The 19,207-nt window shown below is 33.9% G+C and overlaps 1 protein-coding gene and 1 long non-coding RNA gene across 13 annotated transcripts in view; one reads left to right on the top strand and one right to left on the bottom strand.

The window, feature by feature from the left end:
- The window catches only part of LOC106092358 (uncharacterized), a 324,230-nt gene that overhangs the window by 65,663 nt on the left and 239,360 nt on the right, over positions 1-19,207 (bottom strand). The gene's annotated exons all lie outside the window — the stretch shown is intronic.
- LOC106095970 (voltage-dependent calcium channel type A subunit alpha-1) overlaps positions 1-19,207 on the top strand; it is a 296,916-nt gene that overhangs the window by 219,999 nt on the left and 57,710 nt on the right. For 11 of the 12 annotated variants that reach the window (XM_013263455.2, XM_059368089.1, XM_059368093.1 and 8 more), the window contains 2 exons: positions 73-255; positions 10,423-10,517. In XM_013263455.2, coding sequence (XP_013118909.1) covers positions 73-255; positions 10,423-10,517 — 278 coding nt within the window. Of the gene's footprint in view, positions 1-72; positions 256-4,620; positions 4,713-10,422; positions 10,518-19,207 lie in introns of all 12 variants that reach the window. The other variant, XM_059368092.1, reaches the window with a different exon arrangement.

Genomic DNA, 19,207 nt, shown 5'->3' with positions numbered 1-19,207 from the left:
GTAATATTTTTGTAAATCCCCTTTTGCGTATGTGTGTGTGTGTGCGCGCGTATGACCAAAAATATTTTACAGTCGAACTCAATCAACGTTGGCTTCCTGCGTTTATTTCGTGCGGCGCGTCTTATAAAACTGCTGCGTCAAGGATACACGATACGTATTCTGCTGTGGACATTCGTACAATCATTCAAAGCACTTCCATATGTCTGTCTTTTGATAGCCATGTTATTTTTTATCTATGCCATTATTGGTATGCAGGTAAGTTGTTGTTCCATTTCTTTCAATTATCAATGATATTAAAAATAATATATGAAAAAAATTAAAAAAAAGTATATATATTATATATTGATTTCGTTTCATATCTTGATTGATATGGGGGCTATTTTACTAAGGAGTAACAAATGTTACAAGAAATTAACAATTTTAAGAAAATTAATAAGATTTTTCTCCTACCAAATAAAATAGCCCTTATATAAACTATTTTCCATTTAATCTCATAATTTTTCAATAATTATTCTATTATTCTTTAAGCATTTCAGTTTTTTTTCTCATTTTAATTTATATTTAAATGTATAATTTTATACAACTAGAAATATTGGACAAAAGTTCAATGAAAATTAAAAAAAAAAAAAACAATTAGAAAATCTAGCTCAATATTTTTTAGGGATAAAGTCCATATAGAGACTTATTGTTAATAGGCTTTCTAGATCTTTCGATCACTCTAAGTGTTAGTTTTACTCAATAATTTTGAATAGCAAAAATTTTATAGCTTACGAAAATTAAAAAAAATATACATATATATTAAAGGGCTTAGAAAATTTTCAATAGACATAGTCTGATATACTAATTAACGGTTTCCTAATTTTTCGATAGGAAATAATGTATTTTTTAGGTTATGAATTTAATTATGAATAACAAGGGAATACATTTTATAACATTAACTAGAGTGTTATATTGAAAATTATAAAATTGCATTAATATAAATAAAGACTTCGAAGTTGACGTCTCCATTTACTTTTTTATTGAAACGCTAAAAAATTTAAAATAACAATAATTGAATAAAATTAAAATTTTACATGTATTTATGTTGCATCAAAGGTGGAGATTTTCTTTTCGGCGAACCAAAGCCTCTGGTGGGAATCCAATAAAATATCCTCGCACTGATAATCCGGTGTCATTATCAACTCAGCTACAGAGGCGTTTCTCTCTGATTTATGTAGGTCGATGAGGTTCGATGTACCGATTTATTTTGACCATCTGAGACCCTGAGAGCATAAATTTTTATATAAAGTACACATATCCCGCAACTCCTTTACTTGGTTATGACCAGAAAAGTCCATTAAATTTTATTGCCCACATATAAACAATCAACTGTTTAACGTTGAGTTCAAAAAAATACAAATTTGCCCATTAACATTCCGTTAAGGAAGAGGGGCTAACTTCTCACATATGATAAGGGGCCTCCTTTTTCATGGCCGAGTTCGAATGGAGTGCCGCTGTGTAACACCGCTTTGAAGATAAGTTTTTATACCCACCACCATGGGATGGGGGTATATTAATCTAGTCATTCCGTTTGTAACACCTAGAAATATTATTGGGCGGCGCAACCTAAATTTTTTCAAAATCGAAAATTGCCAAAATTCCTGTTACTGCGAATTTGGAGATACCTCTTTTTTTGGAAAATTGTGGTAGTTATGGGTGCAGGAACCGAGACATGACAATATCTTTTGGAAGTTGATTAATGGTATCGAATGCTAGACAACGGCAACGGGTCTTGCAGCTGCTCCGTGTGCCCAGGTTCGCATTAACGACGAAAAATATCCAAGAATAGAACTGCTTTAGAAAATGTCTAGCTCGAGTTAGGAAAGAGGTATGGTAATGAAATTTGGATTGGCGTAAAGTAGACAACTAAAACGTTTGCCCGTCATCTTTTGGGTAAAAATTGGCTTGTCAAAAGTCGGCAATTTTTTATATCCCAAAAATCAAACGAAAAAAATTCTCTAAATTCTTAGGAGTGAGATTTCTGGAATCCGTTTTAATGTCTTGTTGCATTTGATGATTTTTATAAAAAAAAAATTTATGGCAATAATCCGACTTTTTTTACAGCAGGTTTCATTCTGTGCCAAAATTATTAAATCCAGCTTTCTTCACTAAATGGTCACAAAATATTAAAAAAATATTTTTTTTTGTCGTAGGAACTTAGAAATAAAAATATTTTTTTTTTTTTTTGAAATTCAAAATATTTGCAAAAATTGCCAAGTCAAAACAAAAATTCTCTAAATTATGAACATACTATACCGCGATGGTAAACACAATATCAAGGTGTAACTCTTTTAGCCTTAACCGTAAAGAAAGAACATTTTGAAAGTTTTAGTGCCTAAATGTACGGATTTAAAAAAAAAAACTCAAGTCGGCCGATAATTACTGACAAGGCGTAACTGTATCGCAATTGTGAGATCTTCAGCTCAATCCGTAAATAAAGTACCATTTTGTACGTTTTAATGCCTATCTTCTAGTTATCCGTTACATACTGCCAAGATTTATTTCACAGGTATAGCTCTGTAAATAAAGTACCACTTAGTACATGTTAGCACCAAAATTAACGAATATCAAAATAATCTTTTAGTCGCTCCGTACATAGTGCCTAGATATGACTGTGTTCCAAATTTCAAAGCTGTAGCTCAATTCGTAAAGAAGGTCTCATATGGTACGTTTTAGTACCAAAATGTGCGAATATCAACAAAATCTTCTAGACGTCGGGTACATACAGCCAATATGTACCTATACCTCAAATTTGACATCTGGAGCTTAATCAATAAAGAAAGTACTATATATTATCAATTACAGCCCTTAAGTACTTTTGTTAAAAATTACTTAGTCAGCCAATATATTTTTCTTAGGCACTAAACGTACCTTTCTTCTGTTTCCTTTACTATTTTTCATATTTTTTCTATCTACCCCCTTTTTTTCGCAACAACAATCATTTAAGCCAAATTTCGAATTTCGAGCTATACCCGTTCGCCCTATGCACCTTTTTTGGTACTATTGGTTTCTAAATTTCGAATAACTCTTTTGGCATCCTAATTAAGTTGCCATATTGTACCTTAATTCCAAAATTCAATGCTCTAGCTCAATTAACAAACAAGGTACCAAAAAATACCAATTGCGGTACTAAACGTAGCATTTTTCCACTTCCGGTACTATTTTTTGAAATTTTTGTCACCTTATTTTTTTTTTTTTTTTATCGAGACGCTCTTTAATTAAATCATAATTCTCGCCACATCTGTTCGCGCTGGGTAAAAAGTCACCATTTCGTACATTTTAGTATCTAATCGTACGAATATCACAAAACCCCGTCTTATCGCGCGCCTACGACCCAAGGCTCACATTCGTGCCAAATTTGGGCTGGACATTGATCAGTATGAAGAAAAATCTAAGGCGACCCGGGCCTCAGTAACATGTTGTCTTTGCAGAATATTATAAATATGAAAAAAATGTCAATGAAATTTTTGTTTAGAATAAATTTGGTTTAAATTTTTTCTTTAGACAAAATCATTTTGGGTGGGGGCTTGGGCCCGAGGTATATGTTACCTGAACGTCGATCTTCAAAATATATTAGTTTAAATCGGTTGTAATACCCGTCTGCATCGTCACAAACTGTAGAAGGTACTGTTAATTTCGAAAGGACTTGGGTATATACCGGTTGCAGCTCATCAATTATCACATTATAGATATTCATAGATATACAGCCTTGTTTTCAAGACATGAAACAGGTGATTTCGTCAGTAGCCTCTGCAGACCAGTAACTTACTGGATAGTGAAATAAGGCGCTAGCACTTCACCAAGTCGAATTTACAGAAGCAGATCGATCCTAAGACCATATGCCAACACTGCAGATGTAGGATCTTTGGAGTCAGTTCTGAGCCTACTAACTGTCACGAAAGAAGAGATATTCTTGCGCAGAGAATTAAAACACTTTTAATTCCCTCAAAGGTTCGAAAATGCAATCATTTAGCACTAAATTATGTATTTATTAGGTCGAAGCTTTCGATCGAAGACCAGTAATACCGTTGTTCAAAATTGTCTTTTTTCTAGAGACATTTGTCAATGATAAGCAAACAGTTTTTTACAGGCGATGCTTAAGACGTTGTGACAATAAATCATCATGAGAAGATCGGTTCATTTTTTCTAGCGTTTTATTGGTTAACCAATTCTTGAATCCTATGGATTATTATTCTAAACTTTGCTTGACATGAACGCATTGCACTTAACTCTTAAACATAGATTTTTTTCAACTTCTAGGTCTTTTATATATTCTTTCTAATATTCCCTTGTTATTCATAAGCACATACATATAAGTAGGAATCTTAATCTGGTATTTTTATTATAACCTTACTAGTCATCTCTTATTTTCTTCTTCTTTTTCAACAATTAAAAAAAAAAAAACAAATCAAACAATTATTAATGATGAATCGTATATATGTTTATTATTTATGTAAAACTTACACAAAATCGTAACGATATATCGAAATCCCCCCCTCAACCAAAATAACGAAACCGAAACAATAATACCGAAAACGTTAACGTCCGTTACCGAAAAATCCTCAAAACTCAAATGCAAAGGTTTTCGGCAATATTAAATACGATCCGAGATCTGAGCTAAACCGGCACAATAATTTTCAATCGTTCTCCGGAGGGATCATGCTGCTTTTTCGGTAAAAACCATTGTTGATTTTGAACAAGTATTTGCAAAACAAAGTAATTATTTTTTTAAAAAGTATATTTCGTATCAAAACCTTCCCACCCCCCCTCAAAAAAATTAAACATACCCAATACAGTACAAGATTATTATTACAACTATACACCCACAAATACAATTATTTACTAGACTGAAACATTAAACTTTTGAATTGCTCTAAACCAAAAGCAAAAACAAACAAAACGCCCAATTGATTTGAAATGTGTATACTATACAACATAATATAATCTATATACTATATGCAATGTATGATTAACTTGAAATGAATTTAATAACAAACCGTACTTTAGACGTTGTTCTATATACATATATATACATAAAAAGAAATTCCTTTAAATGAGATTTATTAATTAACTAAATATAAAATAAAAACCGTTAATAATTTTGAGGGTTTAATTGAAACGTAGTTAGTGATTTGAAGTACCAAACGAAGTACTTATTACATTGTTGAACATAAAAGAGTGTTGTTGATTATTTCTAATTTTAACTTAGAATGCTATTTTACTTTTCGTTTATGTTTAGGTTGGTTCGTTTGTTTTCGATTTACTAATATGTTTTTTATTTTTAATGTGTATAAAGTTAATGAATTAGTTTATTGTTTAGTTGTTTTTTTGTGCAGCAAAAAAAAATATATAAAGTTTTAAAGTGTACATGTAAAAAAGAGTTAATTTTTATTGATGTTGAAACATAAAATTCGAGTATTTTTGCAATCCTCCTCCAAAACAATACAAAAAAATGCTAAAATACTTTTAAAACAAATTAAATCCCTTTCCAAATGTTAACCCCTCCGAGTTAATTTAGATTAGAAGTAACGCAATACTTAAAGGACATTTTCGCAAAGGAAATAATGATATAGTTATTGTATGAAACAAATTTTTTTACATTGTTTAATTTTATTATTATTTGTTTGTAAACGAAATATTATACATTTGCGTATTTTGATATTTCTAGACCAGTGGTGGGAACACTAACACATATATACACTATTTCCAGGCCATGTTCTTGTGCATGTACACCACAATGTGCAATATTATGTGTGTGTTTTTCCAACACTGTTCGAGATATTTAAATGAGATATTCGTCAAGAACAATGAAAATTTAAGAAAAATCAATACATAATTTGCTATCGTCATTTCCCTTTCCTATAACATCAATACTACTACTACTTCATTAGAAACAACACCATAATCTTTAGGGGCTGGTACTATACTCGCTTTTCGCTCTATTTATCGCCGGTTACTTTTTTTAGATAATAGATTTTAAAGCAAAATAACTTGCTGATTTCATTCAGTAAAACATTCCCTCATTACTGATGTTAAAATTTTCACAAAATTGTTATTTTATCTTTGTTATTTGCGAAGTGTTTCACAAAAGTAGTCATGTATTGAGTATGTGCTATTCAAGTGAGGTAATGTACCAAAAGGAGGTTTTCATTTGGTACAAGAACGCCTAAAATATAGACCCTCATTTGTGAATACAACAACAATAAGTTCTGATGTGAATCTCATAACAAATCTTTTGGGTTTGCTTAGAGAAAAATTGGAGAACAACCGATTTCATAGAAGGCAGCAAATACGATTGGATCGAAAATCAATTTTTGAGAAATCAATTTTGGTGAAATCAACGCCCAAGACTTGTTGTTGGCGATTGACTTTGTTCCTCCGCAAGAAAATGCCGAGTGTTTTTCCAAAACATGATTCGAAAAGAAACAAATGGAGGTCAACCTTATCAGTAACAAGATAACAAGTGAAAGAGACAGATGCCTTGTAAAATTTTAAGAAAGTCCAATTTTGACATTGGTGTTTTGGAGACGAAATTCATTTAAAATAATTGACAGTTGAAGCTTGATGTCAAGTATCAAATATTTATGACAGAGTTTCGTATACCGACCGACGCGGGATAACTGTGAGCGCCACATAGGCTGGAACTTTGAGCTCTGACATGTGTGGTGTTCATCGTTATCATGGGAAGCTTAGCTGAAAGCTACCGGGCACGTAAACAGGTTGCATATAGTGAAAAATTTCGTATTTATGCGAAGTAGCTGTAAATATAGCCACCGGCAGTAAGCGATTTCGAAAGGAGAGTCTTAGTGAGGTGTCAGGTGGCACTTAGGTTAAGTTAGGTTACGTTTAAGTGGCAGTCTGCCATTAGGCTCATTTAAACGTTTTCGTTCATTGTGATACCACAGGAATGTTAGATGCCTTCCTACCGTTGAACCATCCCGATTGCATTAAAAAGCCCAATTACTTGCAAATGTTCACATTCGCTAAGTCAGACAAGTTCTCATAGAAATGAGAACCTAAAGTGGAACTCCTTCTTACTGCCAGCGTGTAACTCACATACAGCAGATGTTCTATAGTCTCTTCTTCCTCCAAGTAATTACAGAATCAGCAGAAGTTGTGTTCGATTAGGTTAGATTTAAGTGGCAGTCTACCATCAGACTCACTTAGACGTTTTCGTCCATTGTGATACCACAGGAAGAAAAGATACCTTCTAGTTCCTATCGTTTAACCAACCAGATAGCTTTTCAAAGCCCAAAAACTTGCCAAAATTCACATCGGCTAAATCAGACAGGTTCTCAAAGAAATGAAAACCTAGAGTGGAACTCCTTTTGACTCTCGGTGCGGGAAACACACATAGCAAAGGTGGTATAGTCCCTTCTTTTTCGACATCCTCACAGCTTCAGCAAAAGTCGTTACTGGCAACCTTCAGTCTATTAGCATGTTTTCCGAACAGACAGTGACATGTCACGACGAACACAATGACTGAGACATCTGCTATAGCCAGCGACAGCAAAGCGGTAGACCTCTTCAAGTCTAAATTATGATGCGTTGCCCTTCGGGCCTAATCTTAGAAACCTGGCATACATGTCGCGAGAGGCATACCCACATATTCCAGTCTCGCAAACTCGTCGGCTCTACAATACCCTAGGATATCTCTGTGGCCCTGCCCCCGAAACAAGTGAATTTTGAACTGTTCAGCCACATCGTTGAGCGATATGCTACAGTCAAGGGCGGTTTTTGAATTCAGAAATATGGTTTCCTGGCTGTATGAGAAGATATCGTTGTGACTTATATCTTAGCCATTCCACCGCTTCTTTAATTGCAAAGATCTTCGCTTGATACACACTGCAGTGGGACGTTAACCTTCCCGATACTACCACTCCAAGTTCTTCAGGATACATCGCAAAGCCCACCTGGCCGTCTTGTTTAGAACCATCCGTTCGAAGTCTATGTAACTTCTAATGTAATGTACAAACAAGCCTTCCTTTTAATCCGGTTGACTATTGAGCAGTAGGTGGACTTTTGAAGCGCAGTCCACCAGACCAAAACATCAGATTTTATTAATGGTCTATTTTACACGCAATTTAAACCCCCCAACTTTTGCTTATGGCCCTCTTGCAGGTGTATTGTGTAAGAGTTGCCTTTCTTGCCCTTTCCAAAATGTTGAATTTAAAGTTCAATATTCTGTTCAGCAACCACTTTTTTTTCCAGAGACAATAATATAGTGTTAATGGCTGTATTCCAAAGTAGAGAAGATAGTACACCTCCTTGAGGTTTTCTTCTACTGATAGATCTACAAATCCCAAGCCTGCAGTAATGCATCTTTGGGTATGAAAATTTTGTGCCTGTAGCAGGATGGAATGGAATGCGTGAGGTGGCGTGGTGTTAACGTGAGGACGTTGAGTGTGAACCTATTTACGGACAGTAAACTGGTCATCAGGGCTATAACAGGACGGTTAGGTCACAAATAATCTTGAAGTGTAAGAAGGAGATTAACGCCTCTCTGATGATGGCAAAATCCGCATCGTTTGGGTGCCGAGCCTTTGCGGAGCAGAAATTTGGCAGTGAAGGGCAGATGGCTGTCGTCAATGAACTTGGTTAAACCGAAGCCTTTTAGGTCGACGCAGTCCGAGTTAAGGACGTGGGCGGCGAACGCGCATGTAACACTGTGAAACAGTAGGATGTCAGAATAATAGAAAATAGTCTTGAGGCGTCAAATCCCACGAACGAGGCGTCCAATCGACTGAGCCATTTCTTGAGAAAACACGCTCATAAAACTTGCTCTTCAACAAATTGATTGTAAAGGCCAAAGCAGAATGAGTTTCGCGTTGAAAAATGCAACTCTGCCGACAAATGTTAAAAAAGTTATCGTAAAAGTTAAACAATTTTTAACTATAACGACTATAAACACTATTTCACGTATGGCAGCACAGAATTACGCTCGCTTTCAAGCAACAAAGTTGAAAACTTTTTTAACTTTTCCGCGTTGCATTCGTTTAATTTGTGTACAGAGTTGCATTTTTTTAACGCGACGCTCAAAAACAAAGCTCAACGCACTCATTCTGTTTTGATCTTAACGTGTGCTCTGAATGAAGAATGATCCAATGACGGCGCCGCCATACAAAACGCACAAAACAGTTATGTTTTGTGCATGAAGTGTTGATTCGTGAAGCACATGCGGATTCTACCTGACCAATAACGCATATTTTGCTTATTGACGAACCCATTAAGCCAAAAATGAGTTCGTCACTGAAGATGATTTTGCACTTAAAGTGGCGGTCACCAACTCTGAATTTAGGTAGTAAATTTTTATGTTTTTAAGAAATTGTTCGTTCATGTACTTTATCATGAAGGAAATGTTAAGTTCACTGCATAAGTTGACAGCGGCAGTTCAATGATTTGTATATGAGTGTCTTCACTAATAAAATTCGCAGTTGCCAATTCCCTATTGTAAAACCCTTTATATGTTGAAATGCATACTCTATTTAAATTTATTTAATGTAACAAGAACCTCAAGTGATATCAAACCATAAAAAAAGTAGACTTAGAAACTATGAGCCAAACACTTATTTTTCGAATTTGAAAACCGGAACAGGGCTGTTGTTTGTTGTTTTTAATTCATTGTTCTACCAATTAAAATCTGTATATTTGGCAGCAAAGAAAAATGTCATGTATGCTGATACCATTTCCGGGCTGATTGGTTTTTATTAAAACTATATTCAAGACCGATCCTTTGATTCAAACGGCTGATAACGATATATTTTAAAAATTTTTATTAGTATTCGTTTTTTCATTCCAATTACAAATTTAATAATAGTCCTTTTTTATTTTAATTCATTAAATTGTTAAAAGAAAAAATTAAAAACTGAACATATATCCTTTGCCTTAGCGAAAATTGTCTTTGGAAAAATATCCAATACTATCCAATTTGTTGAATTTTGTTTAGTAATATTACAGTTGTTATATATTTAAAAAAAAAAATGCAAATTAACTGTTACTAAAGAGTTGTTATTTGTAGTTAAAGTTCTTCTTTGTATTTACATTTAGAACGCTTTTCTATAATTTCGTTCTGATCATTTACATGAAACACTCCACAACTTGAGATATTTTTTTCATTTTAACTTATTTGTTTGTTTTTATGATTTTATTTATTGGTACAGTTTCTATCACTGTTTTCTTTTTGTCCTAGAATTTTTAGTTACATTTTAAATTTTCTTTATTTTTTGTCTTTGGGTTTCTTTCTTCTTATATACTTATATATATCTGAAATGTTTTTAGTTTTATTTTACATTTCATTTGTTGTATTCAAAAAACTAAAACTTTTTTGACATTCGTTACGCGTGTGTCGCTTTGTGTGTATTGTTGTTATTGTATCGCAAATAGGTATTCGGAAATATCAAACTAGGGACAGTGGAAAATACCATTACTAGGCACAACAACTTCCAATCATTTGTACAAGGTGTCATGCTCCTATTCAGGTATGTAACGATGTTTTAATCCCAACGACCAACCAACAAAAAAAAAAACTCTAAAATTATCTACTTTCGAAAAATAGTACAAGAAAAACCAAAATTGTCAACAAACTAGCACAACAAAATCAATAGAGTTAATTTTTTTCCAAATTATCAAAAAATAACGAACTATTATTTTCCGTTATCATAAAGGACATTTCTTAGCAACTCTCGCCTATGAGATAATGAACATTTAGCCAAATTTAGCTGATCATAAACGTTAAGCCTTAGGCTTTCGTTTCTTGAACACCATAAAAGTTCATTAGGAGAATACTTTCTTTCAATAGCAGGTTCATAGATTGATTTCTTACTTAAATGTCTCTTAATTTTTTCTTAAATCAATCAATGCCAAACCAAAATATGAAAATAGTTTTCGCTTTTACATTCTAATTTGTTTCTGATGTTTTTTTCCTTTCGTTTTATGTTCCATTAGCTTTTGAGTTTTTCTGTGAGTTTTACGTTTCCAAAAGAAAATATATATTGTATATGTTTTAGCTGATTTTTATCAACAATAAACAAACAAACAAAACAACAAAGTTTCAATAAAAAAAAAGATATACACACTTAAACTCACACTATTACCGCATATTCATATGATCATGGTATTGTTTCTTCTAGTTAAGTTGTCATTCTTGAACAGAAGTATCTGTTGAGTTAATTTGTTGATAAAGCTTGCATTGTTCAATAAGTTACAACTTGTGTTTTAAATATGGTTTATAATATAATTAAATATTGATAACATAACAAAAACTCGAAATGACTATTAATCTACAAAAAAAAAAAAAACAAACAAAATTTGCACTGTTAATAGTTGTGAAAAGACGTCTTTCGTTTTGTGCCTTTTTGTTAATTATGTTAATTACATATAAGCTAAACAATCTTTTCCAATACATTTCTATATCCATTTTTCTATCATGTCTTGTAGCCAAATGTTGCAGTAAATTATTATTTCATGTGATATTAGAATAAAATTATATCAATGTTGGATTTAGTGATGAATGTGTTTGTAGAGAACTCAAGGCCATGGATTCTAGTGCAATAACAACTATAGCAAGATATAGAATATTATAGTCGTTGAGCAAGTTAAATGTTTCCTTGTAGCCCTTAGGTGCTTAAATTGCATTCGTTTTCTTTCCAGAGTCTAGGAACTCACAAACTATAAGGGTGTACCAATAAAAACAATGACCACAAGTGCTATACATCGATTAAACGTCATTTTACACAATAACAGATGTGCTATACAGCACTAATTTAGGAGATATTAAATTATTTATCAAATTTATATTCAGAATGGAAATTTGAGTAACTTTATCCTTATAATTCGATTGGATTAAATTCTTATATTGGTAAAACTTTTTAAAGTTCAATAACGCAAATAAAAAATCTGAATATAGAATTGTGAGAAGCATTGAAGTTTTGGAAAGTCAACAAACGTCTATTGGTTTACTCAGTGCAAAAATTCCTCGAATCAAATTCTGAAGCCAATATTCTGATATAGGCATTTGATATTTTATCGATTTATTTTTATTTCCTGCGATTTATTAAAGTCGAAAACTTATTAAAGCTGAAAACAACACTCTATGGGATGAAATAAAATCTGTAAATAGAAAATAAGTCACACGGTATAGAATAAAAACCCCTACTCGTTATTAATACTTTCTTCATTTGCCCATGAACATTAAAATTTTTATTCAGCAGGGAATTTTGTGTAACTTTAATCCTTATACTTCGATTGGAATAAAGTTTAATTAATGCAAATATAAATGAATATAGAAATTTAAAATTCCTCTTAACAAATTCTGAAGCCAATATCCTGTTACAGGCAATTCATATTTTTATCGATTTTTAATTTATTTTTTTATTAACTGCGATGTATTACAGTCGAAAACTTATTAAAACTGAAAACAATACTTTTTGTAATGAAGTAATACCTGTAAACAAAAATAAGGTATAGAATAGAAAACGTTTATACTCGTTTATAAAACTTTGCAAATGCGAATTTGCCTACGAACATTCCATTTAAGATCGGGGTCAAATTTCTTTATATATCAACGCGACACCTCTTAGGGGAAAAGTTTTTACATGGCATAGTACCTCACAAATGTCGCAAGCAATAGGTGGGGATAACAACCGCTGAAAATTTTGTCTGATGTTCTCGCCACAATTCGAACCCAGGCACTCAGCGTCATAGTCGTGCATGCTAACCTCTGGGTTACGGTGGTCTTAAAAACAAGAAAGGCAAGCGTAACAGTGTGATTGCGGTATATTTCGCTGGGAATTCAAAACCGGCTATTGTTGCGAACTCAAACACCTCAAAGTAAACAAAATGTGTTCGTAATGTACCATAAATCGTTATAGTGATACTGGTAGCAATGAAAAACGCATTGGTGGTTGTCCAAAAAATACTAAAACATAACATAACACCATCATTACACTGAAAACAAAGTTGTCCTACAATCCACGATTTTTTCTTATTCGTAGGATATTACCAATGAAAACGAGCCAAAAGAACCAAAACTTTAAAATAAAGATGCTATCTTCAAATTTTATCAACGGACATGACAATTCGTTTCAAATTTTTATAGCTGATTGATTCTCATTTTATTCATAAATGACATTCCAATTATTATTTTCTGAAAAATTCTTTTTTTTTAAACTTAGTATCTTAACCTAAAAAATTTAACATTTAAAGACGCTCCTATTTGTTAGGCTATTTTGCGTCTTTAACTTCGGTTCACTTTTATCTTGTCCCAAGTTCAATCTCCTAACCATCAACGTTATATTAGCTTTCCTTTTAGATTTTTGTCTTTAATAACAAAACGCAAAGTTAATGATTAATCAATTTCCCATTTAAAATAAAAAAAAAATCCTTAATATAAAGGAAAATTTTTTCAACAAGGGGAATGTTTTCTTAAAATGTTGAAAATCATCTTTAAATTTAGTTTCCTAATCTTTGGCTCGAATATTTAAAATAGGACAAAAAAATTTTCAGTGTAGAATGGGATAACCACCGCTGATGTTCTCGCCAGGATTCGAATGCAGGCGTTAAGCGTCAAAGGCAGACATGCTAAGCTTTGCGCTGCGGTGGCCGTTTATAAAACTTTACTCGTGTATAAATCGTATAATAATATCCATTAAATAAAATTGAAAGTGTTGCGCTTTGTTTGTTTGTTCCGAGTTCATTTGAAAACGTCTGAACCGATTTTCATTAAATTTTCCCAGATGGTAGAGTTTAACCCCCCGGTGAAAATAGGGTGCTTCATTTTGTAATATCCGCAAGGGGGGTGGAGTCTCCCCCTAACCCATATTTTCAAAAATGGCGGATCTCGGATATGGAGGCAGCGATTTAAGCAAAGTTGTGCTGTGCTGCTGTGGTGAATGGCTTAGGATAGGTGTTAACATAAATTGTGCTACAAATTCCAAGTCTATAAGATTTTAGAAAGTACTAACCGACAAAAATATACCTGCAAAATTGTATAGTCATCTAATCAATAGTTCGCAAGTCATAGTGGTTTTAGTAAGGCTAATTGTGTGATATGGAAACCAAGAATTCAAAATAAATTCACGTATTGATTTATTATTGATATTTGATGGGAAAAACTTGATAAACATTATCCACATTCTCCTCTGTTGAGACAAACGGTTAAGTGTTTTGCGGACACATTCGCTGCACAAACGTTGCCCAAAGAAGTGGTCACACCAGAAGACATAAAAAAGAGCACAAAATCGTGACGGAAAAACGTGTTAAATGAGATAGCTGATACATCATAGATATCCAAAGAAAGTATACATTTTATAATTCACGAGCATTTGACTAAGAGAACGCTGTATTCAACGGGTGCCGCGTTTGCTCACAGTTGACCAAAAACGACAGACAATGTACCGTGTCCCAAGTCGCTTGTAGCCAGGATTAAACTGCACGGGCAACGTTTCAAATTGCTTCCGGAGCTGAAAAATGTTCCAATGAAATATATTTGTCTCCCATGACGAGTATATCTGGCAAAATGTCGATGGCTATCGATATTTTATTTTTGGGCTGAATATCGATTCGATTCTTTTTTTCGATATCATTGGCAAAGTTTCGCTGTTTGCAACATTAGAAAAATAGCAATCTGATCCTGAAGACATCCCGATCATACCTTTCCCAATGTTCCATTTTGTTGAGCAATCCAATGACGAAGGGCGGTCAACTTATTTCACAAATGTCTTTAAATTATTTACATGTGAATTTTGGTGAAAAGTATAGAAGAAAACCACGAACATTTGTGTCAGTGCAGAGCATCAATTTTGGTTTTTCAGCGAAAGTTTTCAAAGATATTATTATGCTTATTATTATAGATATTATTATGCTGATCAAGCAAGACAGTAAGTTATCGAATCACATTTTCTGTACGTACCACGGACGTCTGGGCTTATATTTTTCATGACAGACAATGGAAATGTTTGTAACTTCTCGAGATATTAATCGGATATATCTTTAGATATAGCGATATCCTGATATCGGTTCGTGAGCATTTAGGTGACACAATTCCAAACAAATTTGGCAGAAGTTTTGCACAATGATTTCTGTTTTGACCACCAACATCTTAACTAATTTTTTATTTTCTGTTTAAAAGGATAAGCCGCGTAAAGAATTTAACAAATGCGATCCATGGTGGGTGGAGGAGGAGAATTGTAGGATTCCGCCTGGCTCAAATTTCATTAATTTATTTTAATTTGTAAAACAAGTTAGCTAGCGATAAAAAATGTATAGCTTTTTTCCTTTGAAATAAAGGTGATTGGAAATGAATGATAGTGTCGATACTAGCGAATGCTGTTGTTTTTGTTTTTGTAGCGGTGTGTTGTGTTTTATCTTTCTTCTGCTTGGTTCTGTTGAATATCCCGATCCAGGAACTCTGCGACTTAGGTGGGGTGCGTCCACCTGCGGATCGTATGTGACCCAGAACTACTCTGGTTTGTCGGGGAAGTTCAATTTTTTCAGGAGGCAGTCGTTCTCCAAAGACTACATTCACCCGGTTGCTATTCATTGCATCTGCTACCGTAAATGCATAAATGTTGTCTAGACTCCCTTAATATGCCGCTTGATCTAGAGGTTCTCCTCCTAGACGGTTGATACCTATTCACAAGATGATGATGGATGGTCCCTGCTACAACAGCCCAGAAGATATTGCTTAGAAGGTTGTCCTATGAACTTTTAGGTAAGTCTGCAATATGATTCACTTAGACATTTAAGTCCATTACAATACCACAGGGAGAAGATAAGAAAAATGCCTTGTAGTTCCTACCCTTAGATAGGGGACACAATTAGCTTAGGTGTTTTTCCATAACGACATGGGACAGATTAACAGCCTAAGGAAGACGATTGGTGAATCTAAGTGAGCCATTCAGCGATTTCAAATGGATAACAATTTTTGAAGGTCGAATCTCTTTATGTTATACAAGAAAGACGAAATCCCATGTCCCAGACAATTTAGGATGGGAGTACGAATTCACTCCCCGATGGAGCTTCTAGAGCGCTTTGAAATTTTAGAAACATATGCAAAATTTATATTACAAATTTGGCCTTTTGCAACTCAACTGATTTGGGTTCCAATCCATAATCGGCTCACAAGTTTAGTGGGAATCTGGCTATAACCTGAATATGAGATTAACATATCAACCTATGATGCTGAACGCGTTGATTCGAGTTCTGACAGGAACAGAGCAATTGCGCTAAAATTTAAAAAGGGTAGAATTCATTAGTATGAGGGAATTTCTTTCTGTTCCTTCAACTGTAACATAGTTCGGAATCTGTTGGTTCCAGTTCATTTGATTACAAATGTTTCATATCTCTTAAATTGCTATTTGCCATAGAGTGCGTTAGGTAAATCAAATCGTAGAATGATTGTGAGTTACTCTAGTTTTATGGTGGAAAATCTTTGGGCATTTCGTTTATACTTTATCAAAAAACCGTGGTTTGTTGTTTGTTTTTTTGGTCAAACTAATAATAATCATAAGGTTAAGAATTACATTGGAAATTTAAAAGAGGATTGGCAACGAGATGAAAGTGATATAAACATATTTACACAACTACTTTAAAAGTCATTTAATATTTTCTCAGTATGTAATCCATTTACACATCAAATAGTGAATCTGTTATTTTAAACTTAAAGCTCCACGGTAGTTGAGTTGGTACGAGTAGTTAACTTAAATTACCAGTGCAGATATCGTAGATTCAATTTCAAGCTGAGGCTTAATTTTTTCCCTACAAAGGTATCACAATAGACAAAAGTGTTACCAAGTTCACACTGGTATATCCGTCAAACTAGAAATGACTGCTACATGATATTTGTTTTATTAACAGCTCATGATATTGTTTCCACTTCTGCGTATATTTAAAAAAGGAATGCAAATTTGCCCATTAACACAAAGGAACAGGGGCAAACTCTCACATACCAATGTGTGATGTCCGATTCAAGGTTAAGCTCAATGATAAGGAGCCTACTTTCTAGTCCGAAAGAGGGATAACAACCGCTGAAAATGTTGTCTGATGTTCTCATCAGGATTCGAACCCAGGCGTCATAGTCGCACATGCTAACCTCTGGGCTACGGTGGTCTTTAAAAAAAGAAAGTCAAGCGTAAAAGAGTGATTGCTGTATAAAAACCGGCTATTGTTGGCGAACTCAAACACCTCAAAGTAAACAAACTCTGTTTGTAACGCAACTTAAAACATTATAATGATACTGGTAACGATTCCAAACGCAATGGTCACAATCACCTCGAATTCAAATAAATCCCCACCGTAGTTAAATCAAATGGCTAAATATCTGTAAATATCCCCTGAAAGGTTACAAGAAATATTGAAAACGGGCTCAGGGCAAAGCCTTAGAAGTTTCGATTTTGTCGGAAAGCACAGTAAATCTTAAAAGAGCAAAGGAGTTGCTGCGCCAGCAAAAATATGGTGAATTCCCGAACATCGTGTTCTCTGAAGAGAAAACTTTTCAATCGATCAATTTGCAATCTCCTTAAAGGAGAATTTGGGCCCATGAACGGCCATTCAAAGAAATTTTCCATCTCAATTGATGGTATGAATTGATGTGACCCCCGATATCGGCTCTCCAATCGTTTTCATCGGACTTTTTTGGAGACGGGGATATGCAAACATTTCGATCGTAGATAATGGACGTACCAACGAAATTCGACACCATAACAAAAAGCACGTGTAAACCAAGAATTGTTTAAAAATCATGTTCGGCACTTCATTTTGTCGACACGTTGGCTATCCAATTATTGATTGGATAGTATTAATGTATATTGATACTGTATTGATAGTAAAGCAACACTGTATGCTATCAAAGCAATTCCGCATGGTTTGGATAAAATATTGGGTTGCCCAAAAAGTAATTGCGGATTTTTTAAAAGAAAGTAAATGCATTTTTAATAAGACTTTAGAACTTTAATCAAATATATAATTGTCATTTTGTTCGATAACCTTTTGCCATCTTCCTGGCAAATTTAGTATTCCATGCTCATAGAACTTCTGGCCTTTATCTGCAAAAAACTGAACCAAGTGCGATTTTATAGCCTCATCATTGCCGAAAGTTTTACCATTTAAGGAGTTCTGTAAAGATCGAAATAAATGGTAGTCTGATGGTGCAAGGTCAGGGCTATATGGTGGATGCATCAAAAGTTCCCAGCCAAGCTCACTCAGTTTTTGGCGAGTGACTAAAGATGTGTGCGGTCTAGCGTTGTCCTGGTTGAATATGACACCTTTACGATTGACCAATTCTGGTCGCTTCTCCTTGATGGCTGTATTCAATTTGTCCAATTGTTGACAGTAAACATCCGAATTAATCGTTTGGTTCCTTGGAAGCAGCTCAAAATTTACCACACCCTTCCAATCCCACCAAACAGACAGCATAACCTTCTTTTGGTGGATATCAGCCATGAAGTGGTTTGAGCTGGTTCACCATGCTTGGACCATGATCGTTTTCGACTAACGTTGTTGTAAACAATCTATTTTTCATCTCCAGTTATGATTCGTTTTAAAAACGGATCGAATTCATTGCGTTTAAGGTGCATATCACAAGCGTTGATTCGGTTTGTTAAATGAATTTCTTTCAATACATGTGGTACCCATATTAAAATTGACGCCAAACAAACAAATGTAAACAAAATTTCGCGCACTTTTTTTCTAAAGCAAGCTAAAAGTAACAGCTGATAACTGACAGAAGAAAGAATGCAATTACAGAGTCACAAGCCGTTGAAAAAATTTGTCAACGCCGACTTTATTACTACTATATTACCGGCAATTACTTTTTGGGCAACCCAATATAAAACAATTAGTACGAAAACAAATATTTTATAATGTCGTCAATATTTTTTGTATAGTTGAAAACAACCCTTTTACGGCGATGACAAAAACACAAATATGACGCCGTCTGGTATTAAATTGATAGCGAATGGCATTAAAATTTTTGCAATTAGCGTGAATAAAATAATACCAGCCGGTATTGGCAAAGTACCGTCCTATTTCTATCAGTTAAGTAGTATACTTACATATATTATTTAAATGGATAAACAAGGTACACACGACATTTTTTTTTTTTGTTTTTCATCGATTTGGAGTTTACCAGATCTTCCCTACTGATAAACTATATAAGTTATGTATTATTGGA

The sequence above is a fragment of the Stomoxys calcitrans genome, chromosome 4, assembly GCF_963082655.1.
Source record: "Stomoxys calcitrans chromosome 4, idStoCalc2.1, whole genome shotgun sequence".
Lineage (NCBI taxonomy): Eukaryota > Metazoa > Arthropoda > Insecta > Diptera > Muscidae > Stomoxys > Stomoxys calcitrans.
Note: the sequence above shows the minus strand (reverse complement) of the source record. Positions and strands in the feature narration are given on the sequence as shown.